Source organism: Dermacentor silvarum, chromosome 2 (genome assembly GCF_013339745.2).
Source record: "Dermacentor silvarum isolate Dsil-2018 chromosome 2, BIME_Dsil_1.4, whole genome shotgun sequence".
NCBI lineage: Eukaryota > Metazoa > Arthropoda > Arachnida > Ixodida > Ixodidae > Dermacentor > Dermacentor silvarum.
In genome coordinates, this window is record NC_051155.1 from 172573334 (window position 1) to 172585591 (window position 12258).

Sequence of the window (12258 nt, forward strand, 5' to 3'; positions counted from 1 at the left end):
CACCCTGTCGGTCCGCGCGCGTCGCCGTCTGACAGCCGAAGACGAAAAGCAAGTTCCTCTTGTGCCCTAGTATCCACTCCGTCAGGTGGCACAAACATCGGAACAATCGCGCCTATCTCTCTTCGTATCTAACAACACCGACTCTCGAAGCCGCGTGTGCTAGGCGGGGAAGCCAGAATCAGGAGACGCGAGAGTCGTGCGGGGAAGAAAGAATCGGAGGACGCGAGAGAGTGGAGCATCCCCACTCCTTGTTCGTGCCAAAGTGCTTGTGCGATATTATAGGTTAGCTGGGAAGAGGTCGGGAGGCAGTCATGCGTGACTTTATGCCGTGGCACGCAGCGGGCTACACGACTTAGGCTCTCTGCTGCTTTTGCCCAAGTATGCATAGCATGTGTAGTTCGTGCGACAGCTATATAGCCGATACATAAAGAGCCTGCCGACTGCGAAATGTTTGAGTGGTTGGGCTTCTGTGCCGATACTAAAACTCATAAAACACACCACGCGTAACGTGAGGACAGCGGCGATTGCGCGAGAATATTTCAGTAGGGTTGAGTAAACTTTGTTTCAGTACTTTTTCCGCAAAACCGGCATTAATTATTTACTCCTGTCTCCCATTGCGGGACTTGCAGAAGACAGCCAGCGATGTGCAGAACAACGGCGTCGCTGAGGAGCATCCCAGCTTCTGGAAAGGCACTCTGCTCATGCTCAAGTCGCCCAACATCAGAAAGATCATGGTGCTAATATATCTCGGCTGGTATGAGGACGCCAAACCTTTTACGCAATAGACTCACCAGTGCATTTTGCTATTTGCCCAGCGACTCCTCAAAATATGCTCAAGTGCAGCTTGTAAAATAGCGTTTTTGTTATGACGTGACAACACTTTATTTTTCTCTGAGCGCAGGATTTCGCTTTGGTTGTGACCAGGAGGCGCGTTGCAAGATTGCCATGGGCTAACCTATAGCTAAAACAGTTTTAAACGCAGTGATTTGTCGCATGCAATATACGTTTTTTTAGTTCTGTTGCTAATGTTACAAGGGAAGGGAACTTTGACGTTAAAAACTTCCAAGGTGTCAAACTGAAGCCAACGTGTGACTCCTATGCCTTGATTCACACTACATCTTGAATGCCACGCCCTTAGTAAATCAATGCTAAAGTAAAACGTATGCCTGGTTGCATTTCATACGCTACATCCAGGTTTATAGTTTGCATGTGCTACAACGTGACCACCCTTGAGCTGGGACGGCTTGGCCTGAACATATACTCAACGTACTCGATCGCCATCGCATGCGAGTTGCCCGTGAACATCATATGCATCTCTTCGCTGGACAAACTTGGACGACGCTGGCCGAATTCCATCTTTATACTCATCGGTGGCACTGTCTGCCTGATCATGTGGCTACTTAGGACCGGTGAGTGCCCTAATCACCTTAGAAGGCGGGCGTTGTCTGCTGCAGTGGGCTTAAAAGCCATGCTTGCTTCTCTGATTTTTCGTCATAGTTGAAGCATGCAATAGTTGGAATTGCAGCAGCAGCTGAAGCAGCAAGGACAAAAATAAATGAGTAAATGAATAAAAATACACGAACTCGAACAATATGTCTGAAGCACTAATTTGGCACTACTTTTGATCTAAGCAAGTAATTAATAGGACGCTACCATTACGCAAAAATATGCATAAGATCGAAAAACGAATTTATTCTATAAGTACTGTGAAGAATATCTCACACAGCATAAGTAATGCAATTAGAAGTTTGCATTCATAACTCGCATATCAGCTTTAACCTCTAGAATGTTTTTATGCTTTAAGTAGGTATTTCATAGTCATATACTTGAATGCTAGAATGTCATTACAACTGCTTATGAAACGCCCTTTCCCTCTTGTAATAACTGATGAGATTATAGTGTCAATATTTTTGCGGCACTGCTAACTCATCTTTTTTTTTTCCTGTTGCTGGCATTGACCTTGCAGAGTCGGCCACCTGGACGCTCGTGATGGCGACCATGCTCATTATGGCGTTCGCCGGCGGCTACAACATCACCTACCAGATGGCGTCGGAAGTATTCCCCACCATCGTCCGTGGTCGCGCCGTGCTGCTTCAGAGGCTGCTCGGAGACGCTGGTGGACTGCTCGGGGCACAGGTCGCCTCCCTGGTACGTGCTATAGAATGTTAACGCCAGAACACAAATGCGCTGAATCAGTAAATCCAGCACTACACCCGGCAACCACTTTACCAATTCAGTACAAACTCCTCCCCCAAAACCGCAGTGCACCTTTCCTCTCTGCGTCCGCACTCCAAACATAGTTCTCGAGAGACGGCGATGTTAAAAAAAATTCCCCTCCACTGTGACGTCAGGGAAATGAGCGGACGTAATTAGGTTGGCGCTTCTACACAAATCCCCTTTGAGTTGGGCCAGTGGTGCATTTGCCATTGCATGCTATAGGTTGTCACCGACTAACATATACTGTATAGTTGCCAGCCCTCTGCACGTTCGGCCAGTGGTACAGAAAGGCGCCCAGTGACAAATAAAAATGAAAAAAAAGAAGAGAGAGAGAGAGAGCACAAACTTTCTGCATTACAAGCATACACTTAGGAAACTGCCAGGCATTTCCATGAGCATCCTGACCCTCATATTCTCAAACCATCCTCGACTTGGCGCTCTTCCTTCACCATGTCGATTTTAACACAGTGCCATCGCTCAACTGAAGAAGACCCTACGCTTTTAAAGAATTGCAGTGGTGAGGGCGGGGGCTCAAGTGAAGTGCAATGACCATTTTTGCTGAAGGGCGTCGCTGCCATCCACTTTCTTGAGTCGACGTGGAGTCACGAGTGAAGGAAAGTTCCGGAATACGGAGATAAGCGTCATACATCATGCGGGGACATATCTAATGCTGTGTTCTGCCATCACAAACACACGTAAGCTTGGACACTGAGCTGTTTGTCAAGGTCATTGACGAACAAACTCTTATCCATTAGGTCGACAACGACAAATAAATTTACACTTATCAGTTTTCATTAGGTCCCTGTTGGTGGGCCAGTGGTGCGGCAGCAGCATTTATGTTTTAAAACAAGCCATTACCAATCAGGGCTCTTCTGTATTCAGGTGCTTTAGCAAAGTTCGCTTTTTGTAACGGTTCGAATTTATTCTCGCCCCAGGTTCTCATAAGCGCTGAGGCCGCTGAAATAAGCACAGACTTCCCATGGGCAATATAGCAAGAAATGTTGACTTATTAATGAGGATAGAAAATACGACTGTTTACTCGTGCCGAACTGCAAAATGTCCAGAAACATTATTCTGAACGAAGTCGAAAGATGTCATACTCTTCAAGTGCGAAAATGCTTTCGCCATGATTCCGTAGCAAAGTCGAACGATGTCATTGTCTTCATGTGCGAAGATGCTTGTGCCATGATTTATGCCACAGTGCTTTAGACTCCCCTCTCCCCATTGTTCCCTACCACCTACGTTCGAGCGTGCTCTCTGAAGGTATGCTGTGTACTGGTGGCATTCACTCGCAAACCAATGACACCCTACGCCATCTCTATAAATGGCCAGATAAAGTATTATGAGAAGATGCACAGATTTCTTCGAATAATTATTGATAGAGATCTCTCGAGCCCGCACGTGACCTACTTGAAACAGCACCTGACAGCAATCTCCCAGCTTTTCAAGTTTCTGGGCAGAGATACTTGGGGAATGTCAATGCATGCCTTGTTGGAATTGTACAGGGTTCTTTTTCTGGGCTTTCTGAGATACAGTTTGCCCGTACTGACCAACACTTGCCAGACAAATCTTCGTGCTCTACAGGCTATTCAATCTAGGGCTCTCAGGGTTTGTCTGGGTTTGCCAAAGTGCGCATCGATAGTGACGACTATTGCAATTGCCCGGGACCAACCCATACAAGCACACATTGCGTTGGAAGTGCTGAGAGTGCACATTAGGCACCTTACCTCTTGCCCGTTCCCATCATCTGGTAACAGTACCACCAGAAAGACCTCAGACATCATTTTGTACTACGATTTCGGATTATTACACGCGCCTTCCACCAGGCTTCACCCCCGCGACTAAGCCATCGATTCCTCCATGGTGTTTGGCTCGACCTGCAGTGCACCTCACCATACCAGGAATCGGCAAAAATATCTGAGCTGTCATCACCTTCTCTTAAACAACCAACTGTGCTCCTTTTGCACGAGAGGTACACCTACCACGTACATATTTATACTGATGGATCAGCAACTATCCAGTGCACCTCTGGAGCTGTGGTTATCCCAGCGAAAGCCACCACCATCAGTTTCAAGACGTGTCACCTAACGACGTCGACCGGCTGCGGAAGTCGCAGCTCTTCGCGCTGCACTTCGTCTCGTCAGCCAAAAACAACCTCGAAGATGGGCAATATTCAGTGACTCGAAGGCAGCACTGCAGTATTTGCTATCAGCCCTGCGGCGTGGACCTACACGAATAATTGGTATTCGAGATTAGAGAACTAATCAGCACCTTGATTGAGAAAGGGCACCACGTGACATTTCAGTGGCTTCCAAGTCAGTGCGGCGTCATAGGGAATGAACACACCGAAAACGCTGCTCGGTCGGCCCTTCAAGGCGACGAAGAGGAGTCGATACCGTTATCAAGGACAGATGCCGCTAGAGAACTTCGAATGCTCATCCGTGATATCACGTTCTCCTTGTGCAACACAGGACGTTTTCCAATCAACCGGCTGCACCACCTAGACTCTTCTCTACGCCTTCGCATCGCAGTTGTACTCTGCCGTCGCGAAGCTACCCTGCTTTGTCGAATATGGCTAGGAGTGGCCTTTACTAAGTCTTTTGCATTCCGAATCGGATGGGCCGACGACGCCTCGTGTGATGACTGGGGTAGCGAGGAGACTCTTCAGCACCTTCACTGTAACTGTCCTCATTACAATTTACAGAGACGATTTCTCGCAATCACGATAGCGCGTTTTGACCAAAGAACTCTAACAGAAGAACTCATTTTAGAATGCAGACATCAGAAGCCATCTCAGCAGAGGGCTACGAGAGCACTGTTGCCGTTTTTTAGGGCAACAGACTTGGACAAGCGACTGTAGCCTGAACAGATGTTTATAGTGCAGCAAGTGCTACTGTGCTGCGCGGTGACAGTATGCGGTGACAGTATGCGGTGACAGTGGCCGACTGGGATTTTGTGTCTTTGCTCTTTTTTTTTCTAGCTCTAATTTCCTGTCACTTTACCTCCTCATCCCTTCTCTCCCCAGCGTAGGGTAGCAAACCGGATCTTCCCATCTGGTTAACCTTCCTGCCTTTCCACTTTCTTCTCTCTCTCTCTGAAGGTATGCTGCTGTGTGCATGGTGGAGAAAAAAAAATGTTACAGTTTCGCCCTAAGGGCGAAGCAATGAATGCGATAGCAACGCAGCAATGTCATACGAAGTAAGGTGAACGGCTTTGGTAGCAATATGAATTGTAGTAAACATGAGCTGATTAAGTAAGCAGGTGTGCTGCGGCGTAAGTAGACCGACATGAAGAGAGACTCGATGACCACGAGAAGGCACGTGTGAAACGGTGGTGTTGATGAGAAGCGCTTCCCGTGGGCAGCGCGTGCGAAGGGACACACCTGTAGCGCTGCACTGCCGATCCGGGCAGCATTGCATGTGTAGCGTGCGTTGGAAAATGTGGCCCGACTGTTACTAACTGATTGAACAAGCGTGGTGTGAGCGCGCACAAACAAACACGAATAGATCACACTGAATGACTGAAGACAACGACTGTCAAAACGCTGGCAGCAAGCACATATGCCGCAACGGGCGTAGGTAGGTGCGGTCTATCGCTTCAACGGAATCTGAGCGGCGAATGCACGGCGCATAAAGGTCAGAGCCGTGTGGAGATAAGAGACGGTGCGGCGAGCGACGAGCGCAATTGTTGGCAGAGTAGAAGTGCACCCCCCCCCCCCCCCCCCCCCCGCTCCTCCGGCGCTGGCTTCCTGCTTCCTTGCTTGCGCGTGGGAGATGAGTGCGTTCGCTCTCCGTGATAGCGCGCGTCCCCGCACGCTTCCGCTCGGGCATACGGCGCGCGGCGAAGATTTCATCTATAGGGAACCTCACGAAGACGGCGACGGCGACGGCGACGCCGACGGCAGAAATCCGGTTGAAGTGTCCATATAATTGCTATCGCAATAAAAAGAACATAGGCATATTCTCTAAAGTGGCAATTTGGGCTTAGGAGATAATTACGAGCAGTAGGCCTAGCGCGCGACGAATGCGGACAAAAGAATAGGTGACAGGACACGCTTGGCGTTACCTCACAACCAAATGTCTCTCCGGTTACCCCTTCAAGCCCAAATCGTCAAGTCTGTCGAGTGCAAATTGCCACTTTAGCGAAGTAAATGTCTAGTCCATCGGGTCCTCTTTTTTTGCGTTTCTTGTGACCCCAGTGCCACGGTGGGCCTCATTGCTGCAGCCGTGTTCAGAGCAAGGGCACTGTCATTGTGCAAAGAGACATTCTTCGGAGCGTTCAAATTGTACACACGATAGCAAATCTTAAGCATGCCTTGATATCTCTTGACAACCATTCAGTGTCTTTTGACTCGCTTTGGTTATTTTACGCCTGCGCCCATAATACTTGTCATGCTTTCGCCATCCTAATGATTTCGCCTTATTCTTCCAAGCGTCCACCGTTGATCGGTGCGACCTCAGTGCACCTTCAACGACCTTCCACGGCATCGGCTTGCTTTTGATAAACATCCTACCTTGCTATCATTGAACAACTAAAACGACCCAATACGAGGCTACATCTTCTGATCTTTGTCAAACACGCTCTCCCAGTTTATGTGAGGCTTGCGCCAACCACTTCGAGTTAGCACCTGGCAGATATAAACGTTTCTTTTTCGTCCTTCTCTGACAGGCTGAACTGGACGAGTACTTGCCGATGCTGGTGATGGGCTGCCTAGCTTTGCTGGGCGGTGTGCTGGTCTTTTTTCTGCCGGAGACAGTAGGCACCGCCATGCCGCAGACCATTGAGGACGGCGAGCGTTTCGGCCGGGATCAGGGGCTGTGGTTCTGCCCTCTGTTCACTAGAGATTCAGAAGAGAGTGCACACGGCGAGTCACCAAACAAACGAAGGTGTGTGGCGTCCCATTTAAGACTAAGGCAGGACCTTTCTGGTCACTATACCTTTTCCCTCATTCGATATTTATTTATTTATTTATTTATTTATTTATTTATTTATTTATTTATTTATTTATTTATTTATTTATTTATTTATTTACTTACTTATTTATTGAAAATACCCTCTGGGCCATAATGCATTAAAGAGGGGAGCGGTTACAAAGTATTGAAGTAACACAAACAAACAAGTACAGTGAGTTCAGGTACCACAATGATTATCCTGATATAACAAGAATAGAGTGGTAACCATTGGGCAATGGCGGATCTATAGGGGGGGGGGCGCCTCCCCCCCCCCCCCACGCATGGCGTATCGCCAGTATGCGTTGGCGTGCGAAGTTTTAACATACCTTCTGTGGAGTGGAAAGCATGAGGACTTACGCAAACATGAAAAGAGGATTGAGAGCTTGCAGTCGAACCGATTTTCTTGACTTTCTAATGAACACGAAATCCATTAAAGACCCCAAAGGCATACGTTTTAAGATTTTCACGCTTTTGATCTGGTCCTTTGAAGAGGTGAAAAGGTTCATCGCGCTTTTATATCTCAAGCTTCTCCTTACGCTGAGCTTTCTTAAGCCAGCGTAATTTTTCAAGATTTTACGAGGCCGTATCTTATCTAAGTGCGTCATTTGAAACAGCACTTGTTGGCTTCTTTTTCTCGGTGGAAATTTAGTTGCATTCTTTTTTTGGTAAGCCATTACGGCTTGTCGTTTGAATTCCGAATATGACTGTACAGGCAGTGCAACCACATAGGGATAGTTAGAAATCAAAGACGCGATTAAGCTTCGATGATTTCGGTTCCGACCTTCCATCAGCAACGACACAACACCTGTGAAAAGGCCTATAACATTAGTGGAACGAAAATGGAGGGAAATTGTGGGGGATTATGTTTGAGCTAGCAATGCTTCGTTGACGCGTATTGACCTCGTATACACGCCAAACCAATCAAGCAGGTGGCAGGTTTTTTTCGTGTTGGAACTTCGAAAGTGGAAGTCCGAACTAAATGTTTTAAAGTCAGGGCAAAACACGATGATCGCGTTATGCGCCGTGCCTTTGCCTTCCGAGCTGCCGTGTGCTCCACATCCACATGCCACAGACGAAGGCTTCACCGCTGGTGAATCTGTCAATTAAGATGGTGGGGTGGCGCCGGTAGACGGGGGCAGGGCGCTAATTATATGTCAAGGGACATCGGACGCTCTTGCAAGGCGGATAACAGAGGGAACAGGGAACCAGTTGCTTGCCACCGCAATGGTCGCCCGGATGGCCTGCCGATGCAATGATTGTGCAGACCTTGAGCTGGAACAGCAATTGGTTGCTTCTATCTCCGTTCCCTTGGATGCCACCGCGACGCCCGCCAAGATAGTCTATGCCTCAACTTGATCGCCAGCAAAGAAAAAAAAAAGAAAGTAGGTTAGGCAATCACTTTTCACTAACCTTCATTGGCCATGAACACAGTTATCAACTATGGCGACGACGACTAGAGCAGTACAAGTAATTCATGGCGAGTCGGTCGAAAAATTTCATGTGAAGCCAGAAAGCCCCTTTCTCAATACAGGGCAAGAATGCGCAGCTTAAGCCCATTCTCTGTGCGGTTGATAGATGGCATCCGTAGTACAGTGACAAACGGTCCATTGTTCGCGATAACGATAGGCGCACCAGCGCAAAACATTCTGCGAGCCCGTCCGATTTCGCCGTTTGCCATATGCCATACATATAAAGGAGGCGTTAAATCTAGGCCAGAAATGCCTAAGCATAGACTAAAAGGGGGATAGCAAGTGGTATTAGACACCCTGGTAAACGCACGACCAGTGGAAGATGACTGAATGAGACCGAAAACGAGAGGATGCGCCACTCCTGCAATAATTACGCATGCACGAGCAGCCATCCCCCCTCCACTGCCTATGACGGCATTGGTTATGCCGCGCTGGACATCGCACAAACAAATTAACTGGAACCTCCCCGAACGAGAACTGTCGAAGATATGTGTAGCATTATGTATATGGTGGTCGGCGTAGTGTGGAATGTATATCGGCAATGTAAATATGTGCATCTCTCTGCTCGTACTGGTCACGCATATATATATATATATATATATATATATATATATATATATATATATATATATATATATATATATATATATAACGCATACTATATCAGCATAACCCCCACACAAATCATTACCACGCATAACACATTCCACGCCACGCTGACCGCCATATAATGCTATGCATATCTTGAACAATTCCCGGGGAGGGAGCTAGGTCTTGCTTATTTTTCTAAAATAATTTGTTTTAGATAATGGTCTCTGCTGTGCTCATGGCTTTGACATTTTTGATGATCCGAAACGTCACCCATAACAGCCCACAGTTTCAGCTAGCGACGCCATCTATATCATCCGGAATGGTGAACTTTCATAAACTTATGAACATTCAAAACCTATCGCTCCCTCCACCGATTCTTGAGATAAAAAGTTGATTCTCAACCCGCCGGGGTGGCTCAGTCAGCTAAGACGTTGCGCTGCTGAGCACGAGATCGCGGGATGGAATCCCGGCCGCGGCAGCCGCATTTCGATGGAGGCGAAATGCAAAAACGCCCGTGTGCTTACGTTGTAGTGCACGTTAAAGAACCCAGGTGGTCAAAATTAATCCGGAGTCCTCCACTACAGGCGTGCCTCATAATCAGAACTGGTTTTGGCACGTAAAACCCCAGAAAGAAGAAGAAGAATAAAATACTTGGCAGTGCAAGAGGGAAACACGACAAGTCATGCTTGCGTTAAAGTCTAAGTTTGAGCTACAAAACTATATACAACTACACAGACAAGGTTAAAAAATCTATACGACGTTGACCAATATGATCGAGCAAGCAGCAGCTGCCATCTGTAAGACTAGACCGTCGGTGCGAGAAAGTGCTAGAGAAGCCCTATTTTCTTATTCAACTCAATTTTTAAATTACGTTGTGCTTATCTCGGTACTATACCATGCCCAATCTTGTTTTTTTTTCTGTTTTTTATTTTGTCCACAGGCGAGGAATCTTGTCCTTCCACAAGAAAATGCCGGTTACAGGTCAGCCTGCAGTCAACAGGGCCTTCGATAACAATGAGTCGGTCGTGGCAACAGTTTACAATGCCGTTAGCTGAACCTTCCCGTGTCTGCAGCCTGCCACGGCGGGTGACATCTACATCGTTTCACTCCTATACGGCGCTACAAACACTGCCAGCACAACTCGTCTCCCGTGTTCCGTGCTCAAGCATCTATGCAGCTCATGCCTCGAACGTTACCTGTGCAGAAGCACCGTGCTGTCAGATAATATTGAGCACTTGTGTGGAGTTGCGAGCGACCATGCCGTCTGTTGCTGCCCTTTATGAAGAAAAGCACATCTCGTAAGAGGCAGAAGAACATTCATCGCCGTACTATTGCCCTTGGGCGAGCGAAGGTGGCATTACCTCGTGGGCCAAAAATAGCGTGTGCAGGTGGATGAGGCGTGGGTCTTTCCCACCGTGACATTGTTTGTTTTTAATGTAATTCCCGTTCGGCGAACTTGTTTCCCCGTCTTTCAGTGATCGGAGCTGCTTCACTTCGGTTTACAGTGCACGAACGAGCGAAATAAAGATATCTGATGAGTTACTTTAGGGAGAGACCTTACTTGAAAGAAGGCAGACAGGTCGCCCTGAGCTAGTCCGCTCTAGCCTGCTACTCTGCGCAGAAGCAGGGGGAAGGCGTACATAAAAGTGTGATGAGGGATGATGGTGACATTTGTTCACCGTAACTTGCGAAATCTCTGATATATTTTGCATAGAGGAATGGAGGGCGATAAAAGGAAAAGCAACCGTGCTAGTTATCGCGAAAATCACCTTTTGAAGTTTGACGACAAATACTACACTCCCATACGAGAAAAAAAAATAGCGTGGGTGACATTTTGTTAAAATCGCATTATTTGGCTGAATGTTTGAAAGACATGCTTTGAAGACTGCTTAGACAGCTTAGTTGTGATTAATGCAAAATTGTGTTTCTGCATCACTGAAGAATTCCTACGACTTGAACAGCCACTCGCAATAAACTCTTCACATTGGCACAAGCGAGCTAAACACGACATCCTATTTATTTCGAGTTCCCTAGGCTTGTCACTTGCAATAATTGGCTTGTTTTTAGGTACATAACCTCGAGATTGTTTTTTTTTCTACGCCCGTAACAAGATGCAGCTGCTGACATTTGTTTCATTGACCGTATTATCGACCATTCTACTATAAAAATAAAAAGAGAAAGAAGTCAGATTTAAAGAACTGTTTATTATGTGCGTTCTCATACGCTATGACGCCAGACGCCACAGCTTGCACACACCCCTGGGGTATCATTATTGCACTTGTAATTTCCGGCAAGGCTGGCGCAATCAACCTTTGTGCGCTGTGGTCATAAAAGTTGCAGAGAGGCAGTAAACGGCCTGCCCGTGTCACGTCTCATTTATTGTGGTTTTCGTGCGAAAAGTCCAAACTTAAGCGCTGAAACACGGCGTGCGAATCAACTATGTACTATCTACTACAAAAGGTACAAGAACAGCACAGACAAGACGGGAGTTCGCAGGCAGATGAGCAGTGATGAACAAGGGATATCGCTGGATGCCACTTATTGGAGCCCAACGAAGAAAAGTGCCCTTGTCGAAACGTTGACTCCAGCAACATTCCTTGTTCGACCACTGCTCACCACTTTAGGACAACACAGGTGGCGTGGACAATAACTGGAGCATGCGGGCTCGCTTAACTATTACTTAGGTGCGAGTGCACATGTTTTGGCGTGCCCGGTTACACCACAGAGGTAACACAACCATAACGGTTCTTTTTTTTTTTAAGAGCTATAAAGTCTTTCTGCCTCAAAACACCTAGCATGGCTGAACAATAATTTTAGAGCCATGAGAGTGTTGATAAGAACTATTATATAGAAAACGGCCTTTCTTTCTCCTTTGGGAGCTCCAAAACAAGAAAAGGAAACGTCGCACACTGACAAACCGGAAATTTCCATCATTTCCGATGTTATCAGTGACAACGAATCTTAAAGTACGCAAAAAAAATTGTGTGAATAAAATTGACTGCCGAATCCTGTTTCTGAATGTAAGTGCG

General features: G+C 47.0%; 1 protein-coding gene across 2 annotated transcripts in view; it reads left to right on the forward strand.

Moving 5' to 3' along the window:
• The window catches only part of LOC119442126 (solute carrier family 22 member 13), a 34708-nt gene extending 23263 nt beyond the window's left edge, over positions 1 to 11445 (forward strand). The window contains exons 7-11 of one of the 2 annotated variants that reach the window (XM_037706878.2): positions 630 to 754; positions 1195 to 1409; positions 1967 to 2148; positions 6886 to 7103; positions 10170 to 11444. In XM_037706878.2, coding sequence (XP_037562806.1) covers positions 630 to 754; positions 1195 to 1409; positions 1967 to 2148; positions 6886 to 7103; positions 10170 to 10284 — 855 coding nt within the window. In that variant the 3' untranslated portion in view covers positions 10285 to 11444. Of the gene's footprint in view, positions 1 to 629; positions 755 to 1194; positions 1410 to 1966; positions 2149 to 6885; positions 7104 to 10169 lie in introns of both variants that reach the window. The other variant, XM_037706879.2, reaches the window with a different exon arrangement.
• The last annotated feature ends 813 nt before the right edge of the window (positions 11446 to 12258 follow it).